The sequence below is a fragment of the Xenopus laevis genome, chromosome 3S, assembly GCF_017654675.1.
Source record: "Xenopus laevis strain J_2021 chromosome 3S, Xenopus_laevis_v10.1, whole genome shotgun sequence".
Taxonomy (NCBI): Eukaryota; Metazoa; Chordata; class Amphibia; order Anura; family Pipidae; genus Xenopus; species Xenopus laevis.
This window is the reverse complement of record NC_054376.1, coordinates 53,486,870-53,506,853: the sequence shown is the minus strand read 5'-3', so window position 1 is coordinate 53,506,853 and position 19,984 is coordinate 53,486,870. Positions and strand designations below refer to the sequence as shown.

General features: G+C 38.1%; 1 protein-coding gene across 1 annotated transcript; it reads left to right on the top strand.

Annotated features, from left to right (window-relative positions):
- The first annotated feature begins 535 nt into the window (after nucleotides 1-535).
- On the top strand, nucleotides 536-19,662 carry rab27a.S (RAB27A, member RAS oncogene family S homeolog). Its single transcript, NM_001094489.1, is given in 6 exon segments — nucleotides 536-549; nucleotides 6,663-6,832; nucleotides 8,573-8,658; nucleotides 11,264-11,367; nucleotides 15,330-15,453; nucleotides 17,315-19,662. Coding segments are annotated over 5 exon segments (666 nt in total). The 5' UTR covers nucleotides 536-549; nucleotides 6,663-6,679; the 3' UTR covers nucleotides 17,514-19,662.
- The last annotated feature ends 322 nt before the right edge of the window (nucleotides 19,663-19,984 follow it).

Here is a 19,984-nt window from a genome sequence, read left to right as displayed (position 1 = left end):
AAATAATGGCTGCAGATGTTTACTGCTTATCATAAAGTTGCTTACATTTGCATTTTCCTTCATTATGGAAAACAGTTTTTGGTTGATTCCTTTTAATAAAAATAGAAAATGAATTGTGCTGTTGAAAATTGACACAGAATGTCATTGTCTGTGTCCTACTGAAGTTAGATTTGAGAGCGATTTCCATTTGAAAGGTTTCAAGGTTTGAGCCCTAAATTGTGTTTAGATTACTGTTATCTTTTTGTAAAGAAACAAAGCTGCTGCTTGTTATAGATGGGATTATTTCCAATTAACATGAATAATTCTGTTAAAAAAACAAAACAATGCAGAAAAAAACAGGTGCAGGCAGTAATGCAGGCCTGCCCTGTAGGTATACAGACATTAGGCACACCTTCAGCTGCATTTATACATTGACATTAGTTGGAAGCCGGTGACACGTAGGCTGATAGACTGTGTGCTAAACAGGTGGAGCGAGAAAGAACTTGTGTTGAACATTTACCACAGATTTACAGCACAACTACAATTTTCCTGCTTTGTTGCATAGTGGAGGTGAGTTCCTTCTTTGCTTCCTTATTCTAAAATATAACCGTGTTCCCTTGATTTAGCTGCCTGGTCTCCAGAAAGAAATTCACAGGCAGCCCTGGGATCTGTACTGTACTGTAATTGTCACACTGTGACTTGATCCTCCTGGTGATGCATATGGAAGTTGTTATTATTCTGCCTGCTCAGTCCATGGCCTGGACGTTGTTTGCAGAGTGAACTAAAGCACATCGGCCTCTACAAACTGCTATTCAGCACAGAGCCCATTTCTCTACACTAATTCCATAGATAACAAGCTTGGCTTTCCAGTAAACTTACTAACATTACATATTACTGCACTGGTGCACAATGTTCAGTTGTCTTTTTACATGATTACATAGATGAGGTTGAAAATACACCTCTCTTCAAAGTGCAAGCAATCCTACTATGTGTATATATATATATATATATATATATATATATATATACTGTATATATATAGATATATATATATATATATATATATATATATAGATATATATATATATATATATATATATATATATATATATATATTTGTGTGTGTGTACTTTGTGTATGGTAAAAAAAAATAATGGAATAATGGAAAAAAGAGAAGACTCTCTCTTTATATCTTCAAAATTTAATTTATGTTGCTAAAGGGTATGTAAGGATTACTGTGATATGGTATATGTTATATTATATATATATATATATATATATATATATATATATATATATATATATATATATATATATATATATATATATATATATTGTACATAGATGCTATGGTCCTTTTTTGTTTATGTAAAGACTGTGCTGCTGTCCTTAATCCTATCTCTTACACATATATTAACATTTTTCCACTGTTCTGCAATTTTCCACTCTTCATTCAAACAGTCCTGCATCAAGCCTAATCTTAAAAAAAGGCCACACCCCTGCCTCTAAACTTTTGTAACAGAACAGTATTACAACACGGCTATTTCTAGGCCTGGCCGATAAACAGCCCCTCTGCTGGCATTTGCTAACTTGTGTGTCTGCACCCAAGTCAGCCTAGGTGCAGACACACAGGGTGGATTGTGGTACTGCAGTGGTTTAGATACCTGCAGATGACCTGTTGGTACACAGACAGATTATACTTGATGTCCCCACTGTGCGGGTGGCCCGTGGATACCCTAGATGCAGTAGGGTGGGCTTTTAGGGGGAAAACTGATGATCTCATTTTTACAATGTATAAACCAGTTGGTATGACGTCACTTCCTGTTGTCTGACATCACTGCCGGTCACTTCCTGCAAGAGTGATTTGGGTGGCACTGCATGGGGATGAGATAGCATGGTTTGGGCTTAGGAAAAGCGGGTACATGTTGAGTGTGGGTTTAAAAAAACAGACCCACGCAGGTCCATACATTATGGCACAGAAATGTGTGAGTATGCATTTTTGTGCTGAAATCCGCTCCTGTCTACCCAGGCAGACACAGTGACTCTGGGTGCAGACACACAAGTGAGCAGAAGACAGTGCTAATACACAGGCCAAGATCGGCCAAATGTGGCATTAGCATTCTCTTCCATTGCTCTGTTCTGATCAATCTCATTTGCATTTGATAATGTTGACCATTCCCTTATAAAGCAAATATTTAATTTCCTTGGTATCTGTAATCAAGCTGCATCCTTGTTCTCCTCTTACCTTTTCTATCCAAGCCTTCTCTGTCACCCATCCCCCAGGGGCCATTCTGGAGCGTATTTATAAAGGTTTGCAATTCTTTACACCACAAAAATAAATAGTGTCACGTAAATGTGGTGTCCTTACGTCTTAATGAATATCATGTCGTAGCATGTACTGTAGATCAGAGAAATAACTGATAAAAATTAGCTAATTGTTAAAAACCCCCATTGGAGATTGTGATTATTGTCTGACATAGAACTGAATTTACTGAGTAGCAGTGACTTGTGGTCAATCCAGATCGGTGCAATCTGGCTTTGCCATGTAACTATATTTTATAATATTGGATAAATCTACCTGATGGCTGCTGGGTGGATGTCCATATCAGGTTGCAAATATCTTCAGTACTTTCAAAACTCTGCAAATGGTGCCAATGTCACCATTTAAAAGGATTTTATTCCAGAAAAGGGCAAATTATCAATTCCAATCTGATCCAAATCTGATTTTACAGTATCAAATCATAATCACCATAAATAATCCAATAATTAATTTTATATACATTCTTAATGCTGTTTCTGTCCTAGAATTGGAACAGCTGATGGTTGGTTTTCTTTGTTTTGCAGCATTTACATTTTAGATTGTGTGTTCAGCATTTAACTAGTATTCCAAATGAGCCTTTTGCAAAAGCTTTATTTACCGTAACACGTTTTAAAGTAGATATTGAAAAGGCTTTCACATAGAGCTAAGGAGTTAAAATGAATGAAAAATATAAGACACCGATACAGACACACCCATCTCTTTAGAATGCTGCTTAAAAAGACAACTTGAGAATGAATGCTCCAAGTGTTGTCTCTCGTGAGTACTGTCAGTATAAAAAAACAATGGGGGTACAGTGTAGGAATGTAGCTGCTACAAATTCCAGGATTGATACTGTGATACTATACTGATTTATGGTTAGCTGAGGCTGCTATCTTTTGTGTTCTGGGTGGAGAGCTCTTTAGTATTTACACAAGGAGGAAACCAGTTATAGTTGATACAGGCTTTATGTTCACATGGAGGGGTAAAAAAGTATAACTGAAACCAGGTTGTGCTTTTCAAGGCTCAGTGTTACAAAAAACAGAATGGGGTGTTCGGGACCCAATGGAGCCGCTGCCTACAGCCCCCCCCCCACTTTGTGTGCAACAGCATAACTAAAGGTGGCCATAGACATCTGCTTGTTTGGCGAGTTTTATCTCTCCCCGATATGCCCACATTGAGGCAGGCGATATTGGGCTGATCCAATTGTGGGCCCTAGTGCCCAACGATCGGATCATAATGCATCTGATACGGCCGGTCAGATCGCACATAAATGCACAGATGTGTCCGCGATGTACGGGATTTTTTATCCTGCCTGATCGAGATCTGCCTGACTTTCGGCCAGATATTGATCAGGGAAGCCCGTCAGATGGCACTGAACACACTCCAATAAGCTGCCGACTCGGTCTGTATGCAGCTTTTATCGCCCTGTGTATATTTGGGGCCTTTAGATACTATGTCACACAGCAATATCACAGGGCTCCCCTAAACTTTGCGAGTAAGAACTTTTCACAAACCTGCTAATCAGTCAGTGCCCCCTTCAGCAGTCGCAGAGTCTGATTACTTTATTGAAAAGTAGATTTGCATTCTGAGGACACTTATGCTGTTCCAGTTGGATCCAAACATTATAGCATAAATGGTATGCAGACATGTCAACCCAGTGGTTTTATAATTTGGGTGCATTTTGCCAACACCCTGTTCTGCCCCTTGCACTTCCCCCACAGCATGTTCCCAGCTCTGCCTGTTTTTTTTAAGTATATTGTGATATAGTTGGGTGTGTTTCTGTGGTTTCTATTGGAGGGTAAATCAACAAATCAGGTACAAGTCACAGGGAGCTGATCTGCAAATGTGACTTAAGTGGGTGGGTGGCAAAACGAATTGGTGTGAGTTAACATGTCTGGTATGGGCCCGTGTCATTACTGTAGCTCTTATCATATGCTTTAAATGATTTATGTAGAGGTACATAACTAAATAAAAAAGTATATGTGGAAGTCCTGTGGTTGACATGAGGCTGTACCGCATGTTAGTGCCAGGAGTACAAAGTATTTGTTTACATCAGTGTATGTGTGTCTGTGTGATGCATTTTGATGTGTTTATTTCATTGGTGTCCATGCATTACAATAAACTAAATTGGTTCTGCCATATATTGATATATATATATATATATATATATATATATACAGTATATATATATATATATATATATATATATATATATATGCTGTTATTTTTCTTTTGTTTTTGCTGTGTATTTACAAAATCAAAAGCAGTAGGTTGGATTCCTACCTCCAAACCCATGACCATTTCACAAAATATATAATCTGCTCATAATTGCTCATATCTGTTCCTCCCTTAACTTGGGTGACTACAGCTTGTATAGTGATGCATTATATTTTATTTTGCCTGTAAAAAATTGTTTAGTAAAGCAAGATGGTTTTTCTACTCTAAATTGCCTAAATAGATCCAGCTACTGTAGTATATAAATATCATGCTAGTCACAACTGTTATAATATCTACTTGCCTGTTTGTATTAATATGTTTTTAAGATCTGAGTGCTTTTCAAAGGTTTGTCTACCAAGCATCACACACTCATATTTGTCACCAAGGATATTGGTAGCATGAGTTTCCCGTCCCTCTGGCAACATTTCTCATCTCGGCACAGCAAACTTATATTTATACATTTCTCAAATGAAATATTGAGAATAATATCAAAATATGTTTTCATATAAATATCTCTGCAATAGAGATAATAATTCTGCCAAAAGATTAGCAATGCATTTTTCCATTCAAACTGCACCAGTAGGTCTGTATGGAGAAACCATCTTGATAAAAACTTTGCTACTGTTTGTCTAATCTCATGTGACTACTTTGGAGTGGCTCAGATATTCATCAATTTGCAGGGCTATAGCTACTGGTAGTTGCTGTTTAACTTGTATTTGTGACTCTAAGTTAGCCATTAACTCTTCTATGCTGCGTAAATTCTGGCCTGTTATGTCAGCCGGTTGAGCCAATCATTTTGAAAGAGCCGAGACTATTTCTCTCCGTGCACAATAGCTTGTCTTTGTGTGCTGTGCAGCCCTGTGCCCAAGCTGGCAAATACTGTATGCTCTTAATGGTTCTCAATGGCAGGAAGAGTGGCACAAATGTATGCACCTATATGTGAATGGAAATAGGCTGGCGTGTGCAGATAGAGTGTACAAGCATAAATCTGATCATTCATGGCAAATCCCATTGTAGTCAATTAGAAGTAATTTGCACATATTTGGTAGAGATGTTCATTTTTATCACGTTTGTCTTTATTATTTTCTCATTTGTATGCTGTGCCCTGGCACTGAAAGAGTAGTAGCAACGACTTGTTGGCTTGTATAACCAGTTTGTCAAGTTACTTATGGTTTTTGTAACCGACATTGTCTGAAACAACAGGTTGCTGCAAACTACTAACCAGCATTTACAGTCACAAAATAATTCTTGGGTAAATACGCCTTTCTTCCCTTTCCTTGATTCTGATATGACCAATACTTTTGAGTAGTGTAACATGCATAGGTTCAGTATAGGGACAGTTAGGACATGTTACAAAACCTGAAGTTTGTCTGTGAAGAAACCACACAAGAGAAGAAAGCACAACTGATTTTAGTAAGTTGAAAAATATAAACCCTAATTGCAAAAAAACATGGAAGATCAACATAGTCTTGGTTGAGGATTTCCCTTAAGATATACAATGAACAGTATGGTTAACTTGGTGCCCTCACTGCCACAGTCTTCCAGGGGGAGTTGTTTTTACTTTTTTAATTTAATTTACTTGTGTCAGCAGGATTCATGGAACAGTGGGTTCTTGCATGGTAATTGATAATCTTGGTGACTAAAGGTGGCCATAGATGTAACAATTATGATCTTTGCGACCATTGGAAATACCATTTGTTTTCAATACAAACGTAATAGAGCTGTCGATTCAACAGTGGCTGATGTTCGGGTGCCTTTTAAATGTGCCTGATCAAAATTTTCGGGCCAGTGCGATAAACAAGCTGACCAGCATCTTCTGCCAATAAATTGGTCAGCTCGTCTCCAGCCATACATGGAAGAAACTATCTTACTTTTTCATACAATATTATCAGTGTGGATATGACCACCTTAAGGCACTAAGGAGGAATGCAATTTAAATCGCAATCATTATTAAAATTGTGTTACTGCAAATGTTTAGCACTGCTCACAATGAAACTTTGCAAGGAAGTCATTCTGTAATCGGTCAAAAAAGACGCAAACGTGTTTGTAAGGTGAGCATTAAGCAACTTTATTGCAACTGAGATCATTGCCTTTACTCACTGGACCACTGCATAAGTATACCTCTTTACATTTGTAAATTTTGTGTATTTTGTGTATTTTTTTCTAGGTCAGCCCAATTTCAAAATGTCAGATGGGGATTACGATTACCTCATCAAATTTTTAGCTTTGGGAGATTCTGGAGTTGGAAAAACCAGTTTCCTTTATCAGTATACAGATGGAAAATTTAATTCCAAGTTTATCACAACAGTGGGCATTGACTTCCGGGAAAAAAGAGTGGTAAGATGTATCTCTATGGTGTATGGTGTATCTCTCTCTTTCCTTTTTCTTAACTTATTTCAAGGTAACAATGTTTGTAAATGTGGTTTTACTCTGCTCTATTCTGGAGAGAGGACACTATATTTTAGCCCAGCTGGGTGTAGGGCAATTCTCAGTAGAGCAGGTGTTACTTGTGATTCTTGCACTTTGGGTGGGCGCTTGCTATATGGTAGAGGAAAGATTGCGTAGTTCAACTATAACTCTCAGGTTGCATAAACTCAGTTGGGTGCCAATGATACTTAAAGGACAAGGAAAGTTAAACTAAAGAAATAAGCTAGAAATGTTCTACATTATATTTTGGGGTTCTGTACCAGCCCAAGGCAACCACAGCCCTTTAGCACTAAAGATCTGTGTCTCCAAAGATGCCCTAGTAGCTCCCCATCTTCTTTTCTGCTGATTCACTGCACACGCTCTGTGCTGCTGTCAGTTACTGAGCTTAGGGACCGACTCAAAATATACAGTATACATAGAATATAACTGTCACAGTATAAGAATGATTAGTAATTAATATGGATTATTACTACATGGCAGCACAGAAACCAGTGCAACTAGCATCAGAATTTAATAATCAGCCTTGTAGCATCAGCTTGTATGACAGGCCTTTCTGCTGGATAATTTGTGACGACCCCTAAGCTTAGCTTCTCAACAGTTGCTGAGAGCCCACTGAGCATGTGAGTGTCGCAGACACTTTCAAAGATGATGACCCCCAGCGACAAGTTTGAAGTCCTGGATCATTGCTGCTATTGAGAAGATGAAACTCTATGGTGGTGCAATAAGTTAAAATAAGTATAAACATGGTATTATTAGTCCTTTTCATTTTTAGGGTTTCCTTCTCCTTTAAATAGAAACAGGAACTTTATTGAACACCAGGATGTAGGCTGGAGCCGTTGTTTTACTAACAGGAAACAATGCATAAATAACATAATCACACATTGCCTGGAGAATACTAACCCCAAACTACTCTTTAGATGGGGCACTGGGCTGCCCTTGTTCACTATTCCTGCCTATATTACACCCCTGAGGTTTGATTATCATTTGATAATCCTTGTTCATGAGTCCTGGTACCCCAGCTTCATCCAGAACATGGAGCACACAGCAATCATCCTTTCCTAGGAAGCAGGGCATCCCATAATATTCCAGTACTAATGGGAGAATACTCCCCTCCAACAGGGTACAGGTCACTCCTATGTCACATCCTTTCACAGAGAGAAAGATTAACTAGTTCACATCTACACAAGAGTATCAGTTCTTTACCACATTTCTGCATCTCACAGGCTTACTAAAGTGATTGTAGATATAGACATGCAATAAATCTTCAGGGCCTCAGTTCCTTGCCGCATCCTCTAGGTTCAATACATCCAGGGCACTGTCTATAAGGTTATGCTCTCCCTGTGCTTATGTGAGGTTTTTCTGGGTACATCAGTTTCATCCCAAACTCCAAAAACTTAAAGGCAATTAAACTGGGTTCTGATAAAAATGACCATGTAATGTGTATGTTATAAACTTTGACTGTAAGTTCCACTGAAAACACAAGTATGCTAAGCACAAGCTGGATCCATTAAATGCATGTACATTTTAGGGATAGTAGCAGATTCAGAAGCAGTTCTGAGACCATAGTTTTTTATAGTCCATAATGCATATCTAATAAAATTGCAATGTACTGTACTAGAACACAATAGTTAATGCATTTCCCCCACACAGGTATATCGATCAAATGGACCAGATGGGAATACAGGCAGAGGGCAAAGAATTCACCTGCAACTCTGGGACACTGCTGGGCAGGAAAGGTAACACTGTGCCTTTCTTTTATATGATTAACAAACTACTTTATTACTATTGACTTTACATGTCTTTTCTATTGATTTAATTGGGGAGTTTTTAGCCAGGTCTGGTAACCTAAAGCATCTACTCTGCAAGTTGTGTTAACTGGTCATTGGTTACTAGACCTAGTACAAACTTTGTGACTTTTATAACATTTCCTATAAAGTCTGAAAGAGAAATGAGTGGGTATATCTCCTTCACTCTGTGCTCCACGTAAAATCGGTGACAAATTTTTGACTAATTAACTCCTTTCCGACGCAGGGTTTTTTATTTTATTCACAGAGATTGCCTCTGGCCAATTGCTGGGCCTGTTTCCAAAGAAGTAGACCAGTTCTTTATGTGGATGATAAATCAATTTTTTTGTATCTCTGTACCTTTCCTTTGTTTACAGTGCAGAACCTCCCACTATTGCACATGGCAGACTTTAAAGGGGTTGTTCACCTTTGAGACAACTTTAAGTATGATGTAGAGAGTGATATTCTGAGACAATTTGCAATTGGGTTTCATTTTTTATTATTTGTGGTTTTTGAGTTATTTAGCTTTTTATTCAGCAGCTCGCCAGTTTGCAATTTCAGCAAACTAGTTGCTAGAGTCTAAATGACCCTAGCAACCATGCTTAATATCTTGTCCAGTATTGATTTCTCTACCATGGTATCTCTTGTTCTTTACAGCATGGTATTAATTTAGACGTTAGAAGCATATGTTGCAGCCATTGGATGGTGGAGAAGGGGAGTACTTTCCAGAGTTCAATGTGGTCTGAATTTGAAAACAATGCACTGACATGACCATAATTTAGTGGCTACAATCAATTTTATCTCCTCCCTGCAATGCAACTTTGGGGGCTACTACACAATGCATATTTCACTATCCAAGGAGGCTGCTGGCACATGATACTTTTCTGCAGGTGTATTTCATCCAGTCCCTTTCACTTGAATGGGTGAATGAGAAATACCTGACACTAGGAGACATCAGGGGCATTTTTGGCACTTTAACTGCCTGCTGAAATTAGTTGGTGGAGAAAATTCCTGTGTTCTATCATCACATATATCCTGTCTCCGGATATCCTAGCTATGTCCACGTAATTTGTAATGTTGGGCTTGGTCACCTGGGTGAGCCTGGAATAACACTCCCCAGCCTAGATTAGATGAAATCCCATGCTTAATCATAAAACCTCTCAGAATATCTACACATCTATGTTGAGGGTGATATTTGAGCTAAACGTAAAGGGTGTGGTTGCCTCAGGTGAAACAATTATAATGCTTTAGGTTGCAATTGCAGTGTACAATGATGTTGGAGCATGTTAATATCTACCATATTGCTTAACCGAGCAGCCCAATATGCTAATATAGAATTATCCATGACCAAGACTTAAAAAATATTCTATGTAACTCAGCATGAACAGTAATTACGCTGGTTACATTGTTCTTACATTGTTCACCTTTTCAGTGCTATAAAAACAGCTCAAATAGGATTTTCTAACAGCAAAGAAATATTGATCAATTAAATTGCTTTAGAAAAGATAAGTGTGTCATGTTGATTCATTACATGGACCATTATTGATCATTTCTATTGGGCTTGCTATTTAAGAGACACCTGGCTGCCAGACTGAATTGGAAAGCAATAAAAATAGCTGCTAAGTTATCCAAACTAAAGCTCTCATGTTATATTTAGTCTAGATATAAATATACAACTGGGTATCCATAGATGAATGGACTGTGTGATTTTGGGCTTAACTCTGTGGGTCACAAAAGAGTCCTTCAGACATAAACACAATAGTTCTCTAAACTTTTGTTTTTCTTTCACCTCTCTTTTTAAATTTATATAAAATTCTATAGTTTTAGTGCGTTTTAATGTCCAAGTGTACAATAAAATACAATTTATTTAAATTTACATACAGTACACAGAAATATTCATTGCTGGTGAGGCTAATAAAAGTGCGAAAAGAGTAGGGACTGTTTTGCTTGACTTAAGTTTGTCTCTCCTAGCATTTAGCACTTTGTCCTCTTTCATTTATTTGCCTTATCTTGTGCTTTCCCACCATTTTTCACTGTTTGAACTTTGTATACAGTAGTGTTATTGGTGGGTAAGCAATTAGTATACTCCATAATGGGAGGAGAGCCTGTAATCCACATACATAAGCTCAATATTAACCAAGAATAACCACCAAGTAGTGGCTCTCGGTATCTATACCATAATCAAACTTTGTACACATTTCTATAAGAGGAGAGTAGAAATCTATACTTGTTACTGAAAGTTTGGTCAGTTCTACTGATTCCTTTAAAGTCAATCCCTGTTAACATAGTAGAGAATATGTGGTATAGATCATTCTGCCCTGGTGTTTCCAAAAATATACAGTATACCTTCTCATTCTGCCTGACTGGGGTGGGGTTGCTGCTCACTTAACAGTAAAGAGCAGGAGTCACAGTTCAGTACTAACAGGGATTTCATATTGCTTGAAAAACCAGCTATTCAACATTGTTTCCAAGTATCTGTAAGATTTGCAGATGCCTTCGAGTGCTTCTACTCTATATCCCGTAGTCATCACTTTTTCTTGTTCTGCTTGCTTTGCAGGTTCCGCAGTTTGACAACTGCATTTTTCAGAGATGCAATGGGTTTCCTTTTGCTTTTTGATCTCACAAGTGAACAAAGCTTTCTCAATGTCAGGAACTGGATGAGTACGTATTCCTGTTCTCCACTCTTCAAATGTATTAACCCTAATCTAAACCTATGATCTATATTCTTTTCTCAACTTCCACTAATGTATGCAGCATCACACACTTCCTATTATGACTGAGCAGCTTAGTTTGTCTTCATTGTTAATATGCAAGACATTCAACTGCATAGACCAGGGGTCAGCAACCTTTACTATCAAAAGAGCCATTTTGCCCCCTCTTCCACTAAAGAAAAATAATCTGGAGCCGCAAAACATAAACAGAGTGAAGTGCCAAGGTTTTGGGCATGAAACTCGTTAGAGAACCACATACACACCCTTGTAATGTAACTTTGCGTTGGAATAAAGCCAAGTTGATATTAAAGAAGCCAGTCTCCTGATTATGCTCTGACCTGCGCTCTGCAGTGTTTCTTTGTATGAACCTTAATAAAAACAAGAGTTGAAGGCACATATCCTGTTGTAGGGTTCTGGGTAGTGTCGGACTGGGCCGCAGGGACACCGGGAAAAAACCCGGTGGGCCCTGGCTCTTTTGGGCCCCTGCCGGCCCAGGTCTGTACCCATATCTGCCTGTTAATGCCGCGACCCCCTTTATTGAAAAAAAAGTTGTGTGCACTCTGTGTGCACGCATGCGCACAACCAATGCGCCAGTCGCATGCGTATAAACGCAGCAGACACACAGCGCACATGCCGGCAAAGAGACGCGGCCTACACGCCAGCGTGGCAGTGGGGCCGGAGGGGGGCCCTGGGGCAGTAGGCCCACTGGGCCATGGGCCCCCCAGTCCGACCCTGGTTCTGGGTAAGTTTCTCCTCAAAAATGTAAGCAGCTTTGCTCCCATTCAGTGCTATTTGTCACTCAGTATTTTATTGCAGTACTAAAACAAAATACCCTGCCATGGGTAATACTGAGAATTTTCTCTGCTTCATTGCATAATCCCTCAAAAATGCCTTTGCATGCATACTTCATGGTTTGAGTGTTTTAGCAGAGACAATTCTCAGAATTGTCTATGGCAGGGTATTTTCTGGCGTTTAATAGCTGTGACAAAAGGCACCCTGTGTCATTGCCCTAAGGGTAATGGCACACAGGAAGATTTCCAATTGAGCATAGCCATTAGCATTTTAAAAGTTTGTTTATAAAGAAGGCATTTATTAATAGCAGAAGTATTTAATGTAGTGCCCTTAACTGTGATATAGGTATCCACAGAAAGATCCTGTATCCAGAAAAGCACAGATCCCAAGCTTTCCATATAATACATCCCTTAACTGGAATGCTTGGGACCTGTGTTCTTTTGGATAAGGGATCTTTCTTTGAAACACCATACCTCAAGTCTGCTATAAAACACTTAAAAATAAAAACAATCCAAGAGGATTGTTTTGCCATCAACACAGACTTATGATATCATAGTTATTATGAATATGTATTATGACAGACAAAAAAATAGAAAAAAAACTAAATGTTTAAATAGAAAACTATGGGAAATTCCATGTTATGGAACTTTCTGGAAAAATGACCTGTAAATCAAACTCTCAACATCCTCTGAAAGATGTACGAAGATGTTAGGGGAAGTATACTTCCTTGTTCAATGAATAGGGCTTGTGCTGAACATGCCTATTGTTTTAATCATAAAAAATCTATGGTTTTTGTTATTTCTTGAGCTAAAGAATGCAAAAAAGGAATTAAGGCTACTTGGTTACCCATTGTTGTGACTGTTTTGTTAGCAGGAGTCTCTTATGATGAGGAATTATCTGCACTGGTAATCTAATAATCTATTTGCACGCACCAAACATTGAGTAGCTTCAGTTTCCTTGTTTGACCTGTTTAGCTCAAGAAATAACAAAAACCCATCCCATTAAAATGGGATAAAAAATATGCTCTGCACAAGCCTTATCTATTGAATTCATGAGTAAGAAAGGGTGCACTTCCACTTTAAATACTGTAGTTAAACAGAAGCTTGAGATATTACATTGTCAGATATCACCAGTATTTTGCTCTAGGAGATAGCAGAAATATTTTATATGCAAGTGGTTTGTTAGGCCCTAAGCTAACACTCTTGCACAACCTGCACACCTACCTCTCTTAGTGGATGTTAAATGTGTGTTACTACAAACCTAAAATTAAAATATAAATTTTTAGCTCATAATTACTTGTTTATGGAATATTCCCCAGTTTGAGGGTTTTATTTCCAATGTGTGGTTTTACATATTTCTGTTTCTTTAACGTATTTGCTTTTGTCATTGTTTGACATGTGGATTTATGAACCTCACTTTAGAAACAGTGACTATGGGGCAGATTCACGAAGGGACGAAGTGGCTTAATGCTAGCGACAATTCTCCAGCGTTGCCACCAGCAGGGACATCCCCAATCACTAACAGGCGCAGGCACCAATTCGCTAGAGAAAGAGACCGTCGCTAGCATTCAATCGCCTGGGGACTTTACAAATTCTGTAAAGTGCAGATTTTACTGAACGTAACGTTACCTCTTTCGCCAGAGTTGACTTTGCCACTACAGACCAGGTGAAGTGCTCAAATAAAGCTAGATCTTCCTCAATCTTCTGTCACTTACATCATATCCTGTGTGCCAAAAATGCATTAAAGTTACAAAATCTATGGCGAGTTTTCCTCTTTAGAAGCCGGATTGGCTGCAAAAGTCCTAACAAACTTTTTGTGGGGAACTGGTTTTCTCCAAACATTTCATAACATATGGAACATTCATTTTACAGTGGGCTCATGTGTAGGGCATTATATACATTCACTTGTCTTTATTAAGGTTCCCTGGACATTTGTAATAAAAAGTGGTAACTTCAAGCATTTGCACCAACATTTATAATAAAGACCTCCATACAACTTTAAATTACCCGCCCTATGCAAATTGACCTAAGCACAAGATCAGTAGCGAATTTTCGCTAGGCACAAACGAACGCTAGTGCATCTTCGATTTAAAATGCTCGCACTGCTGAAGAAATTCTAGAGAAAAGTCGCCACTGTTCAGCGCCCAGGGCGCCACTTCACATATTACTGAATAAGCATAGTGGTAGCAAATTTGCGCCTGGCGAAGTGGTGCGATGTGTGTGAAGTGGTCGCTGGTGACTATTCACCCTTTAGTGAATCTGCCCCTGTGTTTAGCTTTATATGGGAAGTCAGTTTGTTTATAGCAATATTTTAGGGTATTTTTGTCCACTGCTTTTGTCTCCTAACAAAATTGATGTGCTGATTTTGATTCTGTGTTAAGCTGGCCATAGATGTTGAGATTTTTAAAAGATCAGATCCTGATCGTGAGACCACGATCTTCTCAGAACGATCGTACGATCATACGAATTTACCATCAACTAAAAAGACCAATTTACCAGGAAAACAAAGGGGAGCTGCCTGCTTGTCCCTGCAAACATAGATAGATTGCACTGGGGCCGACAAAGATTTTTTGACCTGGCCGATCAATTTCCCGACAGATGTCGGCCGAAAAATCGTAAGATGTACGATCGTTCGAATACCACTAACCACACGATAATTGGTCGGGCTTCCCTAAAATCGGTCCTCAGAATAGACATGAAATGCTTGTTGTTTTGAAGCTTTTTAGGACAGAAATGATAAAATAAATATGGATATTTTGTCCTTGAGAAAGGTCTTTGTTGCTGACAAATTCTGGCTTTATTTAATTCAGTATTTTGGCAGAGAACTGTGCACATGTTGCACACTGTTTCGAAACTTCCCAAATCAAAAGTACAGCTGGCTTGTTCAGATATCCAGACTTCTATCAGTTACGAAGTGTTTTCTTTGAAGATAAGAAATAACCATTATAAATTTTGATCAGGGTCCAGTGTTTTTAATGTGCAACTCCCAGTATTCCTTTTGCTGTTAGAATATGATGGCAGTTTTAGTTCAGCAGCTGCTGCTACAATTTAGACATTATTACATTGCCCAAAGCTGCATGTCTAATAAACTGCTATATCTCATTTGTTACTGTTTGTATAGGCCAGCTGCAAGTTCACGCATATTGTGAAAATCCAGATATTGTACTGTGTGGAAATAAGTCTGATCTGGATGATCAGAGAGCAGTTAAAGAAGAAGAAGCCAAGGAATTTGCAGAGAAATATGGGTGAGTGGTTTCCTTCCATGTATTGTTCAGACTGTGACCCATAGCTTGCCTGCTTAGACTGAGTATATACTAGACAAGTGAACTGAAATTGGCTTGTACTTTCATAATAGATTATGCCTTTTCATACATAGCATTTATACTTCATTTATAGTACCAAGAAGGCTCATAATATACAACTGGTCCGGACATGCGTTGTCTCTTAATCCCCAGTCGATTAAATTTAAAACTGAAATCGATCTGTTTCCACCCTCTTGTGCTTTCAGAAAGCAGCTCGGTAATCTGTTAGAATTTGATAAATGAATGTAACAATTGGCATCAGCTTAAGCATTCTCTCAACTCTACTTATACTGTACAAACTCCACAAAGCCTTGCTAAAGTCTGCTAGCAACTATTACAGTTTTATACAATAGGTGCAGGCATTTCATAGCTGCTCGAGGGTGGATGAACTCAGTCCGACCATCTGACAAATGTATAGAAAGCGCATACCGGTAAATAAGCACATAGCAAAAGTTCAGACTTGGTGCCATTTTGAGTTTTAGCCACACACTGAAAAATCTAAAATTACTCTGAGTTATTGCAGTTCTAGACTGTTTATAACAGGCTTTTGTCTCACCAGCTCCTTTTCAGCTTTGGAGTGTCAGTCACCCTGTGGTTATCACTGGCAATGCAGATGACACGTGGAGGCTTATTTATCAACATTCTCATTTTAGTGGTTTTTGAAACCACAACTAAAATCACAAACTGTAAAACCAAGACTGTCATTAAATTTATTAAAAGATTTGAATATAAAAAGTGGGAACGAAAAAAAAAAGCACTGAACGATCCAAAAAAGAAAATAAATACGTCTAAAACCTCCAAAAAGATTTACTGACAATTACTAGTGGGAAAAAAAATGTCAAAAAGTCTGAATTGTTTAAAAATGGCACAATAAGATCAGCACAGCTCCCGCCTACTTCTAAAGAACCTTGACAAGTGTTACTTGGCAGATTTTGTATTGGAGGCTCGCCCTGCTTGAACTTGCCGTGTGCCAGTGAATCGTTTATTCTTTCCCTGATAGTACCCATAGTGCAGAGATTATTATGGCCTACAAACAGCTAATGAATGTTGTATAGTAGTAAAGGTAGTATATTTTAGTAGGATAGAAAATGGGGAGCAACTGCTGCCACAAGGGAAGTAAGGTTAGTATTGCACATTCTGTGCCTTCAGAAAAGTCAAACAGCTTTTAGGCCAGAAATGCAGTTTGCTGGGAAACTAAAGTTTTGTTTGCAAATAAAATATACTAAATATATTTACCAAAATGGCCTGTGCAGTGTCAAAATGTTTACTTTCTTCAGGCTTATAAATTGCATTGTATTCCAGAAAGCGTTTGCTCGAGGATTCTGCATGCATCTTCATCCTTCTTTGCATGCTTCATGATTCAGCTGTAGGCAAAACAGAGGAAGGAAGCTCAAAACAGCAAAAACAGACCGATTTAAATAGCACCTACAAGGGTGAAATATATTTTTAAAGACTACATTTTTCCTTTAACACCTAACCAAGAAAAGCACATAAATGCTGAACAATTTGATTAACCTGAATGTGCAGATAATGCCTATAACTGAATTCTGTCTCTCTCCCAAATTATTTTTTTTTTTATTATGCTGTACAAGTATATCAATGATGTGAAACATCAGAGCCTCCCCAGTGGTGCCCTGTTTCAGGCCACCCTTACAGCAGCTTATGTATATTAGGAAATGTATTGGTAGTTGACGTGTCTTTGACTCCCTGATCCGTGTGTGCCTTGGAGAGGTAATCCTTTGTTGAGCCCTGGGAACTGGAGCAACCATTCACTGACAATATTTGTATCTTTTTATATTCCTAGAATCCCTTACTTTGAAACCAGTGCTGCAAATGGAACCAACGTGAACAAGGCAGTGGACACTCTACTAGACCTTATTATGAAGAGAATGGAACGGTGTGTGGACAAGTCTTGGATACCTCAAGGGGTGGTACAATCCAATGGCCACAGCTCTACAGAGCAGTTAACTGAAGAAAAAGACAAGGGCAAATGTGGCTGTTGAGACCAAATCTTATTTTGAAAAAAAAATAATGGTCATATTTCCACCCCCATTTTTAAAAAGCATTTTTAAAAAATATATTTAAATAATTGCAAAGAAAATGTGTTTTGTTTATAAAATGGGCCATTACAAGAGAGCCTAATGCCACATGCTTAAATATCAGCTAAGTACCAAATGACATTTGCTAAGCATAAGGATTCTCATCATCCATGACCTCATGCAAGGACACTTTCAAAGCCAATGAACATTGGTTACAGGCTACTGGCTACCTTAGCATTTTATTTACAGCCTTTCGTCTTACAATGTTGCATAACAGTATTGTCTGCCTTTCTTCAGAAGTAATCGTATAGTACAAATATTTAACTCTTGTTTTTCTATAGAAGATGTTCTAAAATTCTGTATACTCTAATCTGAAATGTGTTGCAGCCCATGTATGTATATGTGCCACTGTTATAATTAATCACTTATAGATGTATACTGTTTTTGCAATTATATATACTATTTTTTATGTTTCAACAGGAACTTAGGGCAGAAAACTTGTCAGCAAAATTTCATCAGGGCTGGTGCTAAGAGATGAAATTGTATGTGCCACGTGTACTTTTTGGGACCCTTTTGGATAAAGCCAGTTCCGTACTGGTCCTGGTGAGACTTGCTACTCAAGATCTCTTTTGGGAGGTGCAAAATTCTAAATCTGGGTTGTTGGATATACTTCTTGGAAAGTGCCTAGTTTATCTACGAAACAAGTATATTGTTGATTGTCTTTTACTGTTGGTGTTATGTTGGTGGGCTCTCTGTTTCATATAATTATTAGTATTTGAAATTCAGACTAGATAAAACCAAAAGGGTTTTTAAAGAAGCATTTAATATATGTCACAATATTTTATAAATGTGATTTATTTAAATAACAAGAACCTGCTTGCCGTGGCTTTCATTTCTTCAGTTTAATTTATTCATATGGTTTCCAGCAAGCAAATGTTAAAAGCACAGAATAAGCATGGAAGTATAACAAGGATACTAACACATATGCAGTGTGAACATACAAGTAGGGACATACATTCCGAATTTTTCACATTTCTTTTTAGTGGTTTTTATTTTTTTTTTACACAGGTGAAAGAAAGAGGGGATTTGGTGGATAACCCAGCCTGTTTTCATAGCCAGAAGGAATTGATGAATCTTCATCAGTATTCCAAAAAGTTGTTATAAGCTTTTACTTTTCAGTCCATAATTGTACAGGTATTGGACCTGTTATCCAGAATGCTCGGGATCTGGGATTTTCTGGATAATAGATATTTCCGTAATTTAGAACTTCATACCTGAAGTCTACTAGAAGATCATGTAAACAATAAATAAACCCAATAGGCTGGTTTTGCTTCCAATAAGGATTAATTATATCTTAGTTGGGATCAAGTACAAGGTACTGTTTTATCATTACAGAGAAATCATTTTTAAAAATTCTGATTATTTGGATAAAATGGAGTCTATGGGAGACAGCCTTTCCTTTATTCAGAGCTTTCCAGGTAACGGGTTTCCAAATAACCGATCCCATACCTGTATCATACTAATAGTGTTGTGTGCCACATTACAAGGGGTCATTGCATAGCCGATTACATGACAAAGCCCAATATATCTGCTTATTGACAGATATATTGCGATGCATCTGCTAATGCAAAGCCAGACTGATAGTCTCAGTAGCCATGGCCCAACAGCTGCATTCATTTGCTGGACTTTCCTGAAATCCAAACAGGCCAACAAAAGTATCTGGTTAGATTCACTGCATGATGAAAATTTAATGTTGTATCTAACAAAATCTTCATTGAAATGTGTACATTTGATCCCTGTGAGAAAGGGTTTTCTCCTATGAACCTGAATCTAGCCTATTACCAGAAAACCAGGCTGGGAATCTACTAGAGCACTATTTGTTCTTTGTTTTCTAGTTTTGTGGAAATAGGATTAGAATGCTTGGTGAGGGTTTCTTTGGATCTACTGTAGGTTGCTCATCAGCAAATACAGTCAGGTTACTATGCCATAATTAATAGGTGCTGGAACTCCTGCTCAGCTCCTGTCCTAAATCCCTATCCTACTTGCATTCAGGTCCCATAAGTGACCTGGCATGAATCCAATGCTTGCACTCACTTACCTTGCAAAAAAAAAATACTTATGCATTTGGAGCTATAAAACAACCTGGAGTAAACAGGGGGCGGCATGCTCTTTTTTTTTTTTCATTCCTAAAAGTCAAATACTGGTTCAGTTTGACTCACCTACAGCAGGTTGCTCATGTGAGTCACCTGTTTGAAAGCAAACATTTGATTGGTTGATATGGGTCACTAGACCTGGGCAAACTTTGCATTTCCCCATTAATGTGTTGCTAGATTGCATTTGAGGTGGTGATTCAAATAGAGGTATCAAAATCTGCTTGTCGGCAGGGTGTTTTAAAGCTACTACAAAATATGACAGGGCTTTATTTTGAGAGCTAC